This window comes from Leguminivora glycinivorella, chromosome 17, assembly GCF_023078275.1.
Source record: "Leguminivora glycinivorella isolate SPB_JAAS2020 chromosome 17, LegGlyc_1.1, whole genome shotgun sequence".
In the NCBI taxonomy this organism is placed as follows: Eukaryota; Metazoa; Arthropoda; class Insecta; order Lepidoptera; family Tortricidae; genus Leguminivora; species Leguminivora glycinivorella.
In genome coordinates, this window is record NC_062987.1 from 17,564,097 (window position 1) to 17,581,672 (window position 17,576).

General features: G+C 37.8%; 2 protein-coding genes and 1 non-coding gene across 7 annotated transcripts in view; 1 reads left to right on the top strand and 2 right to left on the bottom strand.

Annotated features, from left to right (window-relative positions):
• Positions 1-12,547, bottom strand: part of LOC125235175 (protein PALS1) — a 246,351-nt gene extending 233,804 nt beyond the window's left edge. For 2 of the 4 annotated variants that reach the window (XM_048141633.1, XM_048141632.1), the window contains exons 1-3: positions 12,424-12,545; positions 11,138-11,253; positions 10,479-10,536 (exon numbers count right to left, since the gene is read on the bottom strand). In XM_048141633.1, coding sequence (XP_047997590.1) covers positions 10,479-10,536; positions 11,138-11,253; positions 12,424-12,511 — 262 coding nt within the window. In that variant the 5' untranslated portion in view covers positions 12,512-12,545. Of the gene's footprint in view, positions 1-10,478; positions 10,537-11,137; positions 11,254-12,423 lie in introns of all 4 variants that reach the window. The other 2 variants (XM_048141634.1, XM_048141636.1) reach the window with 2 other exon arrangements.
• Positions 12,548-13,292: 745 nt separating this feature from the next.
• Positions 13,293-13,364, bottom strand: Trnaq-uug. The gene has a single exon. It is a non-coding gene; the product is annotated as a tRNA-Gln (tRNA).
• Positions 13,365-14,934: 1,570 nt separating this feature from the next.
• The window catches only part of LOC125235527 (mitogen-activated protein kinase kinase kinase 11), a 149,825-nt gene continuing 147,183 nt past the window's right edge, over positions 14,935-17,576 (top strand). For both annotated transcript variants that reach the window (XM_048142111.1, XM_048142112.1), the window contains exon 1: positions 14,935-15,942. In XM_048142111.1, the coding sequence (XP_047998068.1) occupies positions 15,255-15,942 (688 nt within the window). In that variant the 5' untranslated portion in view covers positions 14,935-15,254. The remainder of the gene's footprint in view (positions 15,943-17,576) is intronic.

Genomic DNA, 17,576 nt, shown 5'->3' on the forward strand with positions numbered 1-17,576 from the left:
AAAAATACCAAAGTCACTATAAGTGTGCCGTTCAGATTTGAGGAGTTCCATTCTGACCATCATCAGGAGTTCCACTGCACCAAATGTCACTGTTCCGTACGTAAATGCATGCTGTTCCTTTAAAAACACAAAAATCACCATATGTATGCCTTTCAGATTTGAGGAGTTCCCTCGATTTATCCAGGATCCCACCACCAGATATGGGTTCTGAGAAAAATGGGACCAATCTGTATGCATATACCATTCAATCAAAAAAAATTTTTCAAAATCGGTCCAGTAACGACGGAGATATCGAGGAACAAACATTAAAAAAAATAATAAATACAGACGAATTGAGAACCCCTTCCCTTGAGATTTGGAAGGCGGTTAAAAAAACAATTAGGGTACAGTCAACCAATTGGAACCCTAGACCACTGTAGAACGATGTCATAATGACGCTATAAATCAGATTGTAAGAAATCTCCTACTGCTTGTCATTTTGACACGGTTGTAGTACTTGTAGTAGAGTGGCCTAAGGTTCCAAATGGTTGACACTGTTGACAGTAATGACAGTACTTTTAGGACACGTTATTTTAGGGTTCCGTTCCTACAAATTTCATTAAAATAATGTTTCTCATATACAAAATTCTGTAGACTTATATTATGAGAAACATAATTATGAGATTATTTTGTATAGCGCCATCTCTCGGCGAATTATAAGTATTTTGTTTAAGTTCTTCAGAATGAATCCATACTAATATCCATACTTAATATTATAAATGGGAAAGTCTGTGTGTCTGTTTGTCCGTCTTTCACGGCAAAACGGAGCGACGAATTGTCGTGAATTTCAAGTTGAAGGAGTGATTTTAAAGTTTAAATAAGTGGAGATAGTTGAAAGGATGGAGAGATTGGAGAGTGACATAGGCTACTTTTTGTCTCTTCCTAACGCGAGCGAAGCCGCGGGAAAAAGCTAGTTAGTAATAAAGCTGAAATAGTCGGGACTGTGCTTAGTCTTAGTTTAATGGAAATCGGTCCACTAGATATGTAAAGTGTAAAGCTTTTCAAAATTTAACTTTTGTATTTTGCTGTTAAACAGAGTGATTCATTGGTAACGGCGGCGTACAAAAGCGAATGGCTGCCGCGCTCTGAACGCTACAAGAGCAGCATCAAGCTCTTGATGGAGAGGGCCAAGACTCCTATCATCATCACTGGACTTAAGATATTTCCTCTGTCTTTGGCTACTTACATTCAGGTACTATTTGCCTTTATATCTATGACAGATCACACATTCAGATTACGCATTCGAACGACACTTATCCACGCCATCGTGGCTGTGTAGCCCAATTCGAGAGAGGATCCCACTTCCATACACACGGCAGGTATGCTCCCCCAGGTGGGCGGGGGTTAGAGGCCTGCTCATTTGTCTTTCAAAGAGGAAAACCAGGCATGAGACGACGATACATGGGTCGGTCCTCGGCCAGTCGCTGCCACTGGTTGCATGGGAAGTCAAAGGCAATCATGTCACACGCTATTTTTAAAGCGCAGCATTGTTTCTCTTACGGTACGGTTTATCAAAACGTGCGTTCCATATATACTGCGAGTCCATGTAGGCAATTATGGTCGCGCGGTAAATGATATAACATCTGGCCGTCCCTATCGCCCTTACTGATAGTGCGATAGGGACGGCCTGATATTTTATCGTCTATCGCGCGACCATGCTACCCGTGCATATCTGAAGTCGCGCTTGAAGACTCGCGCGCGAGAGCGCAAGTTGTGCTAGACCGCCTGGTAGTGTGTAGGGTACAACCTTACCACTTCACAGTCGGTGAAGGGAGAAGTGACGCTGACGCTGACAAATACACGTATTCTTATAGAATGTGCCAAATGTTAGCGGTAACCGTTACAACAAATTTTACTCCTTTAACTTAACGTAGAACAGTTTTTTTTAAAGGTAATTTGACACAAGTAGAGATGGGCCGAATATTCGGTAAATATTCGGTATTCGGCATATTCGGCAAGTTTTTCAATGTTCGTATTCGGCCGGATAATTCGGTTGCTTTGCCGAATATTTACCGAATAAACAAAGTAAAAAAATAATGAAGATCTTACGTATTCCTTTGGATAATAAGCTCCTATTTTAGTAGCTTTCTAAGGAACTACTAAAAAGAGATAATTGCCTATGCGTCAAAATACAAATACTTACAAAGTTGGAAAAACCGTAGTTTAAGAGTTGAGAAGAGTTTAGAGTTGTTTTAACTAAGTTTTAGTTAAATTCACTAAATCGTAATAACATATGTAGTTCTAGTAACATATGTAACCATTATCAATCATTTAATAGTTTTTTCTTAAGGTGGCTCGCTTTCCATACAAAAAACATCTACCATTTATTTAGTCACCGCACACTACAACTAAATAAAAATATGCGCATACATCTACTATACATTATCCGTCGTCGCGGTAGTGAATGAAATACATTGTTTCATACAGAAATCATGGACAAATCCATGTGAATTTTTTATTAATTTTACGTAAATGTGCGTGCCAAATTTTTGTGTACAGACACAGAGCCGTCATATTTCGCGCATTTTTAGTTGACATTGTCATCAGTGACATTTGGCTCTTGACAAGTAATTATTTAAAGATATTGGTTTAGTTAACTCAAGCAGACTCAGAAATAATGATGCATTTTGTCAACAAAGACACATATCGTGTATTTCGACACTGCTAATGTAAATCGAAATGGCGTCTCGGTCAAACGACCGACTATGATGCAGAAGATCGTGGGTTCGAGTCCGAAGTTTTTTTTAATAATTTGAACTTTTATGGATTTATTAAGTATTTTTTATTTTTTTAATGGAATATTTGACTATTACTATATTGCTTTCCTATTTTTTATTTTCATACAAAAATACAATACAATCCTTTATTATGCCTTTGTTGATAAAATAAAATACACACGTCTGGTATAATACATTATACATAGGTCATAGTGTGGGCATAGTATTAGTAAAGTATTGCATTTACTGAGCTGGTTGACCTATGTTATTGTTGTGTGAATGTTTTTCTACAACAACTAAATGGTTATATACAAGAATATGGGTAGCTTTTGCACATTGTAATTTTTCCTCAGTCACCCGTTGACCACGAACGCTGTAAAGTGTTTGAAACATCGGGATGAATTTTAAACTCATTATACGCGATTTAATCCGTTTTCATAGTTTTTATTTCATGAGTAACTATCGCGGTAACTGAAGACAATATTAACTAAATGGTTACAAATAATAATTATCATCAATATAATCTGGTCCAGGCAGGCAATTATGGTCGCGCGATAAATGATAAAACATCTGGCCGTCCCTATAATCGCACTTACTAATAGTGCAACAGGGACGGCCTGATATTTTATCGTCTATCGCGCGACCATGCTACCCGTGCTGTACTAGCTTTTGCCCGCGGCTTCGCTTGCGTTAGAAAGAGACAAAAGTAGCATAAATGTCACTCTCCATCCCTTCAACTATCTCCACTTAAAAAACATGTCAATCCGTCGCTCCGTTTGGCCGTGAAAGACGGACAAACAAACAAACACACATTATCTTTGGTGAAACAACGAATTCTTCCCCTTCAGATTATAGAGTAACCAGCTTTTCCCATTTATAATAAACTAGCTTTTGACCGCGGCTTCGCTCGCGTAAGAAAGAGACAAAAAGTAGCCTATGTCACTCTCCATCCCTTCAACTAAATCCCCTTAAATAATCACGTCAATTCGTCGCTCCGGTTTTGCCGTGAAAGACGGACAAACAAACAGACACACACCCTTTCCCATTTGTAATATTAGTATGGATTTGACATTATTATTTATATTTAAATAATTATATATGTATAGCCCAATTTCGTCGGGAACAGCGTGTTATGTAATGGCGTCGTTGGTGTACAGTCGTCTGTCATGCCGTGAAGGTGCGTTCGATTCCCAGGATTCTATAAACTTTTTGTATTTTTTTGGATATAAATTTCGTATTTTTTATTGACCGAGCAAGAATGGAGAGCCGAAGGTATCAATTTTATCTTCGAGAACATATTGATTTTTTTTATTGTCATTTTGATTTTCTATTTATTAAGTTGAGATATAAAACACAACTTTTAATACCCTCGCTAAATATAATATTTTATCGAAATTACTCCTTAGATAAAAAAAGTCCACTTGAGTTTTTAAAGCATTACGTTACTCAGTTAACTATTGCATTTTCATTTACTAATTTAAGATTTCAAAAGCGATTTGAATATTTTGAATACCCTTGCTCCATCGAAAATAAACAATTAGAAAAAAAAAACATTCGAATCGTAGTTTAGAAACTAAAATTCATCTATACTTTTTTGGATTTTTTAAAAATATCAGATTAGGATAATTATGTTAGAAATTCTGAGTTCGACGAACCCAAAAATTATTACCATGTAAGAGAATAGGTTTTTAATCTTTTTTGTGGAAAACGCTCAGTAACTACTGTACGAGTACATATACATTTATGTATAATAATAAAACAAAAAATAGTGTCTCATAGTGTTGTGTTCCTGCCGGTGAGTAAGGCTGCCAGAGCTCAACGAGGGTGCGGGGTGCTGACGACGGGAGGACTTACGGAACTAATTTGTTCCGTCTATTGTCCTTTGAGTCGTCGGCAACCCAAACCCTCCTTTGAACTTGTACACTCCTTTTTGCTGTGCACACGCAGCAAAGGGGAGTGTACAAGTTTCTAATGGGGCGGCAACGCGCATGCGACACTCTTTGAGTTGCAGGCGTCCATAGGTTACGGTGACCGCTTTCCATCAGGCGGACCGTATGCTTGTTTGCCACCGACGTAGTATTAAAAAAAAAAAAGAGAAAAAGTCCTGGATTCGAACCCAGTACTTCCATGCAAATCATGCGATGGCACGTATTTACCGCAAGGCTATTTAAGCAAGCTGTCGCCGCGTGAAATTATCGACTAGAAGCCTAAGCAAAAATACAGTTATGAGGGGTTACCCTCATCTGGCAAAATAATTTTGGTCAGAAACACACTTTGCATAACATGTTTCGCAGAAAAACTTTCGGTCGAATGGTAATTTTGCAGAAAATTTAGTTGACATTATTACTACCACGCATACTACACATTTGCCATAATATAGTTTCATAGAACATTACTTTGGTCGACTTTGATTTAGCATAATTTTATGTACCATAATAATCGTATAGCATACTATTACAAGAGCAGAATTATGACACGCTATCTAAAAGGAAATACTGTCCCAGAGCCCCCGTTAGATATTAGATACGACGACGAGCTATCAAAAAGCAAATTGTAACTTTATGCCGCCTAAATATTATGCAAAAAATATTATCTGCGAAAGTATACTATTCGATTCGACTAGAACACTAATTATGTTCATCAACATTATGCCAACGTAAGAATCGTTATTATAAAAATGATTTATGCCAAAGCATATTCTGCGTAAGGTGTTTCTGCCAAACGTGACTTCTGCCAAGAACTATTATTATATATTCCGTTATAAGTAGTCATTTTGTTTTCAGATAATGAAAACAGCCTACTCCTGCTTCGCTTTGCTTCGAATCATCCAAGACCGACAAGAACAAGCTACGTCATAAAAAAAAGTTTTATTTCAGGAAACACGTACATTTGTACACCCATATCAAAATACATTATAGAATCTTTATCCACAAGGAGTACTTAATATTAATATGAAATTATTAAAATAATATTTTATTTTATTAATTACTTCTTTCTGCACTAGTTCCTGATATATTATACAACTTTGTTTATAATTTTAATTTGCAATAAACTGCACTTTATAAATTATTAAGAAATTAGCAATAAAGTCAACTATAAAACTTCAAAATAGTCTTAAAGTTAAATTATTTATTTTATGCATCATCCCATATTTAAGTATGACCATTTTGACCATAATATATAGTAGGTTCGCCGACTCATCATCATCCTCCTTAAGTTACGAAAAACTCATTCGTACAAGCTGGGGTTCGAATCCGCGACCTCCGGAGTAGGTTCGCCGACTATGTATGAAAATGTTTTTGGTACAATTTAATTGTCAAAGCGCTTGAATGAATATTGTTTCAGAGGCAAGTATCATCCAAAACCGTATTTTTGCCACCTTTAAATTTATTACCTACTTAGATGGATATGACCGTATTATTTGGTGTGCCATGTATGTTGATTGGCTGATAAAAGTGAGACAATGACACCCACAGGTGTAAAATCAAAGTGATAAATAATAAAAACCTATTTTGCCGCCCAAAAAGAATCTATTTTTCTTTTTTTCCGCCCCGGGACAGCCCTGATGACCTGGATATATTTTCTTCTTGCGTGAATACCTTGTGGTGACAGACAGACGAGCGAGAGGCGAAACGGCAGAAGTATTTTATACCGCTAGTGCAGTGATCATTATCACAGCACTGTCAGTAATAACATCACTCATTCGTTACGAGATGTAGCGATTATATTACCATTATACCACATTCACACACAGAATAAATACAAAAAGACTTTTATTATTTTTTTCTACTCCCGTTTTTACATTCACACACAGTATAAATACAAAAAGACTTTTATTATTTTTTTCTCGTCATTTACAGTGTCGTGCATAGATCGATAAAACCCTACATAAATGATGCCCGCCCCCGCCCGGCGCCCCGCGCACCCACGCATACGATATAGCTCTTAAAGCATTGTTAGGAAGCCTTTAAGGAATATAGCGGGGTGCGCGGGGCGCCAGGGGCTGGCGGCGGCGCGGGGGAGTGCGAGCGACAGGGTGAGTGCAGGAACAGAGGGGAGGCCGACGCGTCAAAATACAGGATATAGTGCGAATTTCACGAAAGTTATTCTAGAAAACTATTAAAAAGTAAGTGCATGATCGTAGAAAAAGTATTGTATGCAACGGTGTTTAACTGAGTCAAAAAATACTCGTGGCGTCTTTATTAACAATTTTCGGCTTCGCCTCAAATTGTTACTCACGCCACTCGTCTTTTTTGACCTCACTTAAACGCCAGTTGCATAAAATACTATTACCGAATGAGTGTTATATTATGTTCATCGAGCGTGAGCTATTTGACCGACAAACTTATTTTGACGAGTTGTTGCAGGTAATGAATAATACAATTCGCCTTTCTAGAAGTGAAATTGAACAGAATAAGAATAGAACAGTCTAGAATATAATTAGTTATTTGTTTTACAAGGGGGCAAAGTTGTTGTTTAACCGCACGTGCCAATATTAAGGCACGAAGGTTAAACAAACTTTGCCACCGAGTGAAACACAATTTTTTTCACCACACCAACACTATGAAAATATGAACTGTAAAACATCAAAATATATAAAGTACTTCAATTTATTTAACATTTATGATTCAAAATCATCATTTATACGGAAATGCCAACACCCAGCTTTAGACATCAAGTTAAAATTTGTATGAAATTACTTTGCACTCTTGTGGATAAAATGCAATTTTGCTATCAGTTTTCGAATAGCAAAGAACGTCTTTATCAGTTGGTGTGGTGAAAAAACATTTATTCGTGTACACAGGCATGTACACATAATAATAGGTTATGGTACTGGCAGTTCGTATTTTATTTGTTAAATGTTATACAATAACTTATATTGAACCATGAAATGGGTTGCCCAACACCAGAATGCATACAAGATTTCGTTATTTTTATAAGTTAGGACACTATTTTTAACCGCCGCCCTAAATCTCAAGGAAGGCGGTTCTCAATTCATCTGTATTTTTTTTTAAAGTTTGTTCCACGATATCTCCGTCGTTACTGGACCGATTTTGAATTTTCTTTGGTGATTGAATGTATATGCATACAGATTGGTCCCATTTTTATCAGAACCCAGTTCTGATGATGGAATCCATTCCGTTACCATTTTTTTAATACATTGTGTACGGCGGTAACGGAATGGAAGGTTCGAAAAAATGTATATGGAAATCTTGGGACATTTTTTCTCCTACCAGGATCGAGAGATCACGCGATTCGGAGTATTAATCGCGTAAAAAATACCCATAGTAACAAAAAAGTGGGGTGGACAACTTTTGTAAAAAAAATGGCCCAATTATTGAGTTTTCAAGTCAAATTTTGTCAAGCTCGATTTCTTATAAGCGGATATCGGATTCATGAGGAATTGAGGAAACTCTTCAAGCCTTAACAGTATACGTATATTCATTTGTGTTTCCATCAAATAATCAAAGATTAACATTTCTACATAATCCAACATTCGCAAGTACCTTTCACCAGAACCCCAAAAGCGACGGTTTTTTTTTCTTAAAAATTATTTGAGTCGGATTATGTGAGTCGGATTTTGGAAGAGATACATGATAAAATAACTAACGGTACCGCGTACCAAAAATGGTTGAAGTAGCATGATCTTTAGTGTTATTTACGATTAGGTACTATAGTTACTTAAAATCCATACTAATATTATAAATACTTGACGACCGGTCTGGCTCAGTCAGTAGTGACCCTGCCTGCTGAGCCGCGGTCATCTATTTGTGTGATGAGCACAGATATTTGTTCCTGAGTCATGGATGTTTTCTATGCATATAAGTAATATAAGTATGTATTTATCTATTTATATAAATATTATTATTTATATAATTATTTATTTGTATGTATGTATGTTATCTATTTAAGTATAGTATATCGTCGCTTAGCACACATAATACAAGCTTTGCTTAGTTGGGGCTAACTTGATCTGTGTATACAAGGTGTCCCCAATATTTATTTATTTATTTATTTAAATGGGAGAGTGTGTCTGTTTGTTTGTCCGTCTTTTACGGCAAAACGGAGCGACGAATTGACGTGAATTTTTAAAGTGGAGCTGGAGATAGTTGAAGGGGTGGAGACTGGAGAGTGACATAGGCAACTTTTTCTCTTTCTAAAGCGAGCGAAGCGTGAGAAAACCTAGTTGTATATAAAGGTTGACAATAACTTTATCACACACATTAACGAAATAAAAAAAAGTGATTAATCATCGCGTAATAAATTATCCCTAATGGATCTTATTTGAAACCATTGGAATATTTATACTCATTTCATAAATAGTCATAATAAAGCAGTCAACTATTTTATATTCAAGTAAATGAATTTAAAGTTTTGCAATAATACCCCCATCCACGTTTAAAGCGAACAACAGCTTCCAAAAACAACATAAAATTTACGACAGGGGATGTGAATGAATTTACCGATATTGTATGTCATATAATAACACTAGCTTTTGCCCGCGGCTTCGCTTACGTTAAATTCGGAATGCCGGAATGCTCCATACAAACTTCCACCCCCCATTTTACGGTTAGAAAGAGACAAAAAGTAGCCTATGACACTCTTCATCCCTTCTACTCATCATCCTCCTTGCGGTATCCCGGCATTCGCCGCGACTCATGGGAGCCTGGGGTCCGCTTTTGACAACTGGCACTAGTTTTTTACGGAAGCGACTGCCATCTGACCTTCCAACCCGAAGGGTAACTAGGCCTTATTGGAATTAGTCCGGTAACCGGTGTTTTCCTTCACCGAAAAGCGACTCGCAAATATCAAACGACATTTCGCACGTAGATTTCGAAAAACTCAATTGGTACGAGCCAGGGTTCGAACCTGCGGCCTCCGGATTGAAAGTCGCACGCTCTTACCGCTGGTAGCCTAGCGCAATTTTCTTCAACCCTTGAACTATCTCCACTTAAAAAATCACGTCAATTCGTCGCTCCGTTTTGCCGTGAAAGACTGACAAACAGACACACACTTTCCCATTTATAATATTAGTATGGATTATTAGAGATTTCATTTACTTAATCCCTAAATTGCGACTGAGCGCCTACTGAAAAGCAATGAGCAATAAATGTCAGAGCGAAGTATTTGGAGCGATTCCAGAATTGGCGTATTTGAAACCAAGTCGGTTCAAATTAAGTTTTTAATAGTTTTAATAGCCGATTTGATGTCATTTTTCATTTGTAATTATTGAAGGTAATTAAGTTAGATAATTAGATACCTATTCAAGAGACTAAAACCTGATTTAGACGGCGTGCAAACTCGCATGCGATTTTAGTTACATTGCGGGCTGGAGGGTACATAAGTACAATTTTCCACAGCCATCAGCAATGTAATAAAACTCGTATGCGAGTTCTCGTATCGTCTAAATAATTACTGTCTTAACCTAAACTATCCGTGCACCGACATCAACTTTCAACTACAAAGAAAGACAACTAGAGCCACTACAAACATCGTATGTTTAGGGTTCCAAAAAGGCACAAAAGGAACCCTTATGGTGGGATTCTGTACGTCTGTCTATCTGTTTATTTATAGGAGTCTGACATTTCTTATGAGACCCTTCCACACACGTCACTTAAATTCTTTTTAAATGTACCTGCTAACTGTAGCTTCCGCTTAATCGAACAGTAAATATAATATAATATGCATAATATTAATATAGAAATGGTGAAGAAAACTTACATAGTTTGGTCTCGCTACGTCGTTTCACCCGGAGTTTGATGAGGCAGGACGAGATGCACTGCAACAACACATTTATATAATTTTATAATATTCAATAGGTATTGTAAAGAAACCCTTTTATTTCTCAAAAACTGATACGAGACATGAATTTCATGTTTTATCTCCATACCTACATAAGCGTGATTACTTATATTATGATTAAGTAAACTACCAATCCGATGACACCCGTGTGGTTCATTTCGTCCACTCTCGTTTTGTTCACATCCAGGATTTCGTGGGCAAATGTAACTGTTTCCTGCCATTTTTTTTTTCAAAGTTGTCCACCTTACTTTTTTTCTAACATGGGTATTTTTTTACGCGATTAATATTGAGAATCGCGAGCTCTTTCGATCCTGAAAGGAGAAAAAAAATGTCCCAAGGTTTTCCATACATTTTTTCGAACCTTCCATTCCGTTACCGCCATACAAATTGTATGAAAAAATGGTAACGGAATGGAAAAAACCTTGAGACACGAGTGGAAACCACATAAAAAATTCCAAATCCAAAAAAAAAGTTGGGTGGACAATTTTGAAAAAAATGGCCCAACTCTAGTAAAATGGAAAATTACTATAAACTCATGTCTCATTCCTATAAAATTACCCCAATATCGGGTAATTTACCTTATGGATGTGTCCGATGACATCCGTGTGGTTCATCTCGTCCAGCCTCGTTTCGTTCACATCCAGGATTTCGTCGGCGAGCTCCAGGTTGTCCATATTGCCGGCCGACGGAGATCCTAGTACAAAATACTATATAAGTATGGACTTTCAGGTAAAAAAAATCTAACAGTGCATTATTACGTCTTTTATATACAGTCAAATGGGGTGAATAGGGATGCTGGGGTGAATAGGGACGAGGCTTAAAATGTGATTTGCCCTCCCATTTCCTTAAAAAATACTACAGAAATTGTATCATTCAATTGTTATGGTACACTTTGTAAGTATATATTTAGTAAATGTCCAGTAAATTATATTTTAAGCTTCGTCCCTATTCACCTCGACATCCCTATTCACCCCATTTGACGGTACCTACTTACCTATGTAGAAGTACTTATCTTGGAATAGTTTAAGGTGAATGCCATTTACTGGGCCTTAGTTTATTCATAAATCCTTATAAATATTACCAATAATTATTCCTTTACAACAGGAAAATTTAATTTAGATTTAATCTAATCATAAGCTAATGACATTATGACTGACAATCTCAAAGTTTTTCAGTCTATGCAGTTTCACAATAAGAGGTTTTTAACCGCCGAAAGAAGGTGGTTCTCTATTCGTCTGTATTTTTTTTTTTAATTTTAAACACACAGTTACTGTCAGGCGTTTAAGCAGGATCGCGCGATAAATGATAAAACTAGCACCCTATCGCACTATTAGTTACAAGTGCGATAGGGACGGCCTTGCTGCCAGGACTGAGGTTTCTTTCCTGTTTTAGTTTATTGCTCGACTGTACCTACTCTAGGCACAGTCAAGTTCATAAATATGTGTCAATTTTCTCACCTTATTGCATAGAGTTAAGATGGAGAAATTTATGAACTCAACTGTAGGTAATCGTAGGTATCGTTATCTACTTTTTACTTACCTATTATTGCACACCGCAATAAAAAAAAACAACAAATATACCTAAAAGAAAATCAGCAGCATAACAAAGGTTAACTGCTGGCAGCCTTGTCGCTAAAAAGCGATCACGACAGACAACCTAAAGTATTAAGGATAAGTATAGGCACGTTAGATAACTTTGCCATCCCTGTATGTAGGTAGGTCCTATTCAAAAATAAATGAATTCAACAAACTTTGGAATATTCAAAAGTTCTACGTGATACCCTATTCGACCACCACTAGTTCCGACTTCAAACTGATAACCAACAAGGAAACTAATATTATTCCATCGGACTAAAACAACTTACCGTACAACTTGACTTTGTTATCTTTGGTCTGGGCCACAATGATAACATATCCCTCCAGGTCCACCGATTTGGACTTAACTGTTGTCATCTTGTCTATTGCATTTATTTGGGTCGTCGGGGCATTAAACGAATTCATCTTGACTATCTTGAGGTTATTTTTTATTAAACTAGTCTTATAAAGAACGTTCAAGCGGCTCCAGCCGCGGCCAACGCTTTCTCCAGCACCATTTTAAACAGAATTTACGTTTAGAAAATGAATTTATCCCACACATTTTGCTAGAACACATCACTCACTTATCCAGGCGAGAATACTTCAGCCATGTCACTCTATCGCCCGTTCTTACGGCACACGGCACACAAAACACATAATTTTCTATCACTTTATGCAAGCCATCGGTGTCTAATTATTGATATTTAAGCGTATTAACGAGAATCTTGGTCGAAGATACTTGAGATCACTAGTCATGCTGGTTTTCTAGTTGGTGTTTCGGTTTTTTGAGTTTGTCAAACGCGCGCGGTGTTAACATTTGGTTTTTGAGTCGCGAACATGCCAGCGGGGACCGTATTTTGGTATTTCGGTTTATTAAACTAACGTTAAATGCCTAAAAGCGTGTTTTTGAGGTTGAGACGACGGTCCCACGTCCGCGGACTGGGTGCTCGGCGCGAATGGATACGTCCATCCCATTTTCGCACGATCAATAATGCTCCCTTCCCAGCATCCCTTAACTCCCACAGATACGCCGCCATTCACTTTTCCATGTGCTCCCGGTAACATTCCGAGATGAAGAAAAGAAATGGTTTTCAAAGTTGAAATTACGATAATCGTAACTGTAAAAAAAATAAAAGAAACTTCAAAAAAGTTGTTACCAAGGTCCCACCGAGATTTGAACTCGGATCGCTGGATTCAAAGTCCAGAGTGCTAACCATTACACCATGGGACCTCATGCTGCAGGGGCCGAAATAACACAACACAATAAACAACGTTTATAATCGAAGTAAATTTTAGTTTTAATGATGTATTTTAACTTTTTTTATTATAACAGATAATTTTAAAAAACACTGCATAGGGTATATGTATGAAAACCATTCCATATCTACACATTTTGTATAGTTCAATCACTTATTTGGGGAAATAAGTTTCAAACACGTAGCCTAGATGGAGTTACAATGACCATGAAGTTAGTTGTTTTTGTGTTTTTTCCTCAACATGCAGCGCCATCTATGAATGTCTCGTTATACCATATAAAAATGTTGCCAGAATAAAAAAGGAAGAAAAAGTAAGGTAACTTTTTAGGGTTCCGTAGTCAACTAGGAACCCTTATAGTTTCGCCATGTCTGTCTGTCCGTCCGTCCGTCCGTCCGTCCGTCGGTCCGCGAATAATCTCAGTAACCGTAAGCACTAGAAAGCTGAAATTTGGTACCAATATGAATATCAATCACGCCAACAAAGTGCAAAAATAAAAAATGAAAAAAATGTTTTATTAGGGTACCCCCCCTACATGTAAAGTGGGGGCTGATATTTTTTCCAACCCCAACGTCATTCCAACCCCAACGTGTGATATATTGTTGGATAGGTATTTAAAAATGAATAAGGGTTTACTAAGATCGTTTTTTGATAATATCAATATTTTCGGAAATAATCGCTCCTAAAGGAAAAAAAAGTGCGTCCCCCCCTCTAACTTTTGAACCATATGTTTAAAAAATATGAAAAAAATCACAAATGTAGAACTTTATAAAGACTTTCTAGGAAAATTATTTAGAACTTGATAGGTTCAGTAGTTTTTGAGAAAAATACGGAAAACTACGGAACCCTACACTGAGCGTGGCCCGACCTTATAACCCTCGCGACCCAATAGTAAATTTCATGTGACTACTGGGGGCCCTGACATCAAAACATACATTACCACATATCGAACCGACTGGGTCATAAATGCGTTAAAAATTACACCTTATGGGCATAAGAGTAAAAAAGTAAAAAATGGGAAACTTTCAACTTTTTTATGACCGGCCAGATCTGGAATATCTGAATAGGATTTAGAATTTGTTTTTTATTAATTACTTATACGAATTGAAGTGGGCGCCCTGGTATTTAATTTTGAGAACCACCTTCACTATCACTTTTCGCTATTAAATCTGATAGAGTGTGTAATGGCTTGGCTTGGTCAGTTTTTGTTTTCTCGAGCTCTAAAGAAAAAATAAACTTACTTTGACACACTTTGATTTTAGGGTGTTTGTAATCTTGATCTTGCCACACCGGTGTAATTAAAAAAAAAATACTGACATTATAATTTAAAAATATGTTCATGTTGTACCAAGAATCTTATAAAAGATTATTTATGTATATAAGATTCTTGTGTTGAACCATTTGTACGAGAATACATTAACAATAAATTAATTTGTTTTACCTTTTTTAAAAAAGCAGTGCATATTAAATTATTTCGCTTTGTGTGGAAAAGTAAATCTTTTTATAGCAACACTGACCATAAAACGTCAGTTTGTCACTGACTTCGCTGTGGTAAGGTTGTCATTTCGTCTATCTGATAACGTGATAGATGAATGGAAAATAATTAACACCGTAGCAGCGAAGTTTATGTGTTCAGTGACTCCGAATATATTCGTCGCGTGTGTTAAAAACAAGCGTAAACCTCAATACCGTCGTCGTTCGAACCGCCATGATCAATGTGGGAAACAAAGATGGCGGAATAATACCGTGATCATAACCAAACGCGTCGTTGTTTTGTGGCGTCGTGCGTTATGTACCGGGGTGGGCGCGGGCCGCAGCCGTGTCGGGGCGCGTGAGCGCGGGCGCGGGCGATGGGCGCGCCGGGCTGATGCCGCCGGCGGGCCGCGCGGCTATGGCGGCCGAGGAAGCACGCCCGTCGCTGTCTCTGTTCACCGCCGTCTTCGAATACCAAGCGCAGGGCGGGGACGAGCTGACCCTCCGCCGCGGCGAGATCGTCGAGGTCTTGTCCAAAGACCCGAACATCTCTGGGGACGACGGGTGGTGGACGGGAAAGATAGGAGACCGAATAGGCATCTTCCCAGCTCAGTATGTGACAGAGGAGGATCCCCTGGCGGTGACTAGTGTCATAGGGGACGTGGATCCGCCGCAGGTGTCGTTCTCGGAGCTGAAATTGGAAGAAGTGATAGGGGTGGGCGGTTTCGGGAAGGTGTATCGAGGCTATTGGAACGATGAAGTGGTCGCGGTTAAAGCGGCGCGCCAGGACGCGAACGAAGACATTGAGGTTATTAAGGAGAGTGTGCTGCAGGAGGCGAAGCTCTTCTGGATGTTGCAGCACGAGAATATAGTGTCGTTGCAGGGCGTGTGTTTGGAGGAGCCCAACTTGTGTTTAGTGATGGAGTACGCGCGCGGGGGCTCGCTGAACCGAGTGTTGTCCGGCAGGAAGATCAGGCCCAGCATCCTGGTGGACTGGGCCATCCAGGTGGCCCGAGGGATGGCGTACCTGCATGTGGATGCGCCTATATCACTTATACATCGGGATCTGAAAAGCTCAAATGGTAAGTGTTTTTTTTTATTTATTAGATTCTTAGCTAATATTTACCTGGCATAAAAAGCAGGTCCGTAAAGCTAGCCTTGCTAAATTCTATGCCTAGTGCTAAGCTGACTACTGCAAATACCATTGATTCTTATTGGAAAAACAGAAATGTAAAATTTTGTATGTTTTCCTGTAAAAATCTTTGAGGAGCCACCCAAATATTGATAGCCCTGAATTAGAAGGTTAAAACAAATATCTATCAAGGCTCAGGAAGCCCCCGCATTCCTCAGATAATGCGGTGATAAGGATTTTATCAATGATGGAAATATGTCAAAACATTTGACCTGATCTTGCCAACTCAATTGGCAAATTGAATGTGAAGTGACAAGTGAATTTATTATATTATTGTTGGTATTTTACTCTTTATTTTGATCTGGTATTTTCCAACTGTTACCAGCATTAATATAGCACTGATTTGACCCAATATATATTAAATACCCAACAAATCTTAATAAACCTGGTTATGACCTATTTAATTTTATTTTTTTTTATTTTATTTTTTTCTCTCACTACTGAATGCGCTCTTGGCGTCAACACCCGAGTGCGATCTGATTGCATGGCGATGGGAGGCTGTGAGAAAGGAATGCTTGAGGTTTTGTGAGGAAATGGACGCTAGGCCATCGAGTGTAATGTGAGGTACTTAGTGTTATATTGTGTACCTTTTTAATTTTATACGTTGTTATGTGTTATTTAAGTTTCATGGCATATTAGCTCACTGTAATGTCATGTTAACGTATCGACAAATAAAATAAAAATAAAATAAAATAAGATATTATATTAGTAACTGATAAAGCCTGTATCCAGTTGTCGGCAGAGGTTTCAGGTGTTATCTGGAATTAGTAATGTGCTTGTCTAACTTATTCTTGAATTTTTTGACACTTTGGGCCGATATGACATCCTCCGGGGGCTGGTTCCAATCTTTTACCTCTCTATTACTCAAGAAATGTCTATGAGGATTGTTGTATGACCTGTGAGAATCCAGTTTATACTGAAACTGAGAAACCAACTTATTTTATCTTGTATCCGATGCTAATTCAGATTCTTAATTACTGCATCAAGAGTGCTATATAAAATCAAAGTTCCAATAAGATTTAGAATTTTGGAATTTGTAAATAAGTTGATGTTTAATCCAAACATAACTATCCTGAACATAAATTATTGCTAGAAATAGTACACACACTTTCACAAAGAACCCACAAGACGGGTTCATTTTGTATGTCTGCAAGCGGCATATTGTTTGATTGGTTGGAATATTTATTTCATAATAAAATTTATCAGAGATTGATCTTGTCGCTCAGAAGCCAATGGCCCACCACGCCAAGAGGTATCGCAAATGTTGTGCTTGGCACTGAATGTGTTACAATTGTTTCAGAGATTACAACTAAGTTTGCCTGTCAATTTTTTTATATTCAAAAAGCCATAATATGTAATGTAAATCTTGCCTAAAGATGTTTGATTGTTTATGCTCCAGACTGCGCTTATAATTGTATTATGTTTACCTCTATAATTAACAAATCATAATAAACCTTCGTCGGGTACCACGGCGGGTGGGTGGTCTGGTGGTAAGGATGTTAGCTATGAAAGTGGAAGACCCGG